The sequence below is a fragment of the Pinus tabuliformis genome, chromosome 2_2, assembly GCF_031772625.1.
Source record: "Pinus tabuliformis cultivar Carrire ecotype Pingquan chromosome 2_2, CPIR1, whole genome shotgun sequence".
Lineage (NCBI taxonomy): Eukaryota > Viridiplantae > Streptophyta > Pinopsida > Pinales > Pinaceae > Pinus > Pinus tabuliformis.
Genome location: NC_142300.1, coordinates 282,343,471 through 282,345,760, shown reverse-complemented (window position 1 = coordinate 282,345,760; position 2,290 = coordinate 282,343,471). Strand labels below are relative to the sequence as shown.

The window sequence follows — 2,290 nt, the reverse complement described above, 5'->3', positions numbered from 1 at the left end:
TATTGAATATCTTAAAGAAAAAAGTGGAATTTACATAACGGTTCTGCCAATCATGACAGTGTGGAATAAATGGTTGTGTTCGTTCAATCATCCCAATCAAGTCCTACGGAAAGTTAGTGGCTGTATTTTTACCTTCAATATTTTGATAAGTGGGTTTGGTGTAGCTGAGGGTAGCCTGTTAAAATCTCATTAGTTAGACAAAGAATCGAGAATGCTATGGTTCAAGATAACACGATCTTTCAAGAAATTAATTTATTTACTCAACTTGAATTATCGGGATTATTGATAACTATCAGACATTACATGTTCGTTTATTCAGCGGGATTATTGATAACTATGAGAAATGACATGTTTGTTGGTTCAGCCGGATGTCTTGCAGGGCTGCTGAGTGAATCCTAAACGGTTCTTCTCTCTGTCATACAGTAAATAAAAATCCTGCTGCTGATAGTTTCCCAATATCACAGCAGGCCCAACCTCAACTTCCAAGATCCCTCTGCTGCTAATCATTGTCAAGCAGATTGTATCAAAACTCTCAAAGTAACTGAAATAGTTGGCAACAGGGAGTACCATGTCTGAGCCACCCTTGAAATGGAATGCAAACTCAGGCAATACAATATTCTCTAGCCCGGACACATTGTAACACAGTCCCATACCAGTCCTAGCTTCAACATCACCAATTCTTGCGTATCCAATCTGAGAAGCAAACTGACCTGCAATCTGGTTGAAGATTTCTTCGGTTAAAACTGTGAAAGTAGTGCCAGAATCTATTATGGCTCCTCCATTGCCTTCGCTGTCGAATCCCAATAACTTAGAAGGCAGCTTCAAGCGTTTGCCCCCAATACTGACCCCTCTGAGACCAATGTAATAGTATACGCCATATGGAGAAGAAGGGGGTGCTCTGTAATTGATTAGAAAGGGCGTGTAATTCAATGTGATATCACTGGGGAGCGCCTTGTCACCGAGAACCATGAGGCTTTTCTGGTTTTCTTCGTCAAATTGGTGGCTTTGAAGGCAATACGCAAATCTATCGTTGCCAATGTATTCACTAAGCTGGGAAGGCATAGACAGAGCTCCTCTGCCAAATCCTGCAATACCAGAAGGTTGCTGGGATGAAACTATCGAACATCCCACTGCGAAATTGGTTATTGCCAGTTCCCCTCTTCCATTTTCCAATGGCAAACTCAAGGTCTCCGTCAGGAGAAGCCCTACGGTGCTTCCCCTGCCATACTGAATCCCATAGGGCGGGCAAGTCTCAGAGCAATTCTTGAGAGTTCCTGCACAATTCTTACACAGGAGCTCCGTGTTGTTCCCGTGAAAGCTTTTGCAGACTGGATCAGCACAAGTTACAAGGTGAAGAGAGGACGATATCCTCGGAAGGAAAACTCCATTGGCCGCGCTGTTTACAGGGCAGTTGATGCAACTATAATTCCTGGTGCACGGCACCCACACCAGATCACTGCCCGTGTCCATGATGAGCAACAGATCCTGTGCGGGAGTGCCGAGCGAGAATTTGATTGAATAGCCTCCGAAGCTTCGAGCGTATAGAGACTCTCCCGCGCTTTCCTTTCCTTTGCTCGTCTTGCCGTGGCCACGATGCATTCCACGCTTCAGCGCCCGGGCTCGATCCTTGGTGGTTTCCACCAACCTGGCGAGTCTCTCGTATCCTTTCTCCAGGTTTGAACCCGAGACATGCTGCTGCACATGAAATCCTCCGCGCAGAGACTCTTCGCTTCTCTGAAGTGTGATGGCTAATCCATCATCCTCTTTACACCCTATTACAAAGAGCTGGAGAAGCAGCAGCAGGAGTTGGAACAGTGAGGTGATAAGCTTGCTCACCATGTTCAGAATGCTGCAGAAAACGAATAATGGGCAGTAAAATGTGGCTCATATTAGTAGGAATATGAGGTCTGTCTAATCGAAATCCAGTGGACGTGAACGGAGACAACAACATATTGAGTGGTTGTCATTGTTTTATGTACAACATGCGGTCCACGTGCTTCGATCCAATTTCTGGACACCCTTTTGAGACAATGCATCATGATGCGACCGTGATTCGTGCAAATATAGTGGTCGATCCTTTTTTCAATTTTTTGGTTTGGTTAAAATCCGCGTTTACTGTCGGTGGGGGCCTATGAGTCTGTCCTTTGGCAGTGTGTTAAAAGAGAGGTGGGTGTGCGTCTTAAAAGGATATATTTGAATCGTGTAATGAGGTTGAAAGATTGGGTGATCCGGATAGAATTCATTGAAAAAAAATTAAAAAAAGAGAAAGAAAAAGTGCTATTAGGAAAAC

General features: G+C 44.3%; 1 protein-coding gene across 1 annotated transcript; it reads right to left on the bottom strand.

Annotated features, from left to right (window-relative positions):
* Nucleotides 1–306: 306 nt before the first annotated feature.
* On the bottom strand, nucleotides 307–1,872 carry LOC149192419 (putative aspartyl protease At4g16563). Its single transcript, XM_089406378.1, has one exon. It carries the CDS (start codon nucleotides 1,837–1,839, stop codon nucleotides 361–363), a length of 1,479 nt encoding a protein of 492 aa, XP_089262504.1. The 5' UTR covers nucleotides 1,840–1,872; the 3' UTR covers nucleotides 307–360.
* Between the last annotated feature and the right edge of the window lie 418 nt (nucleotides 1,873–2,290).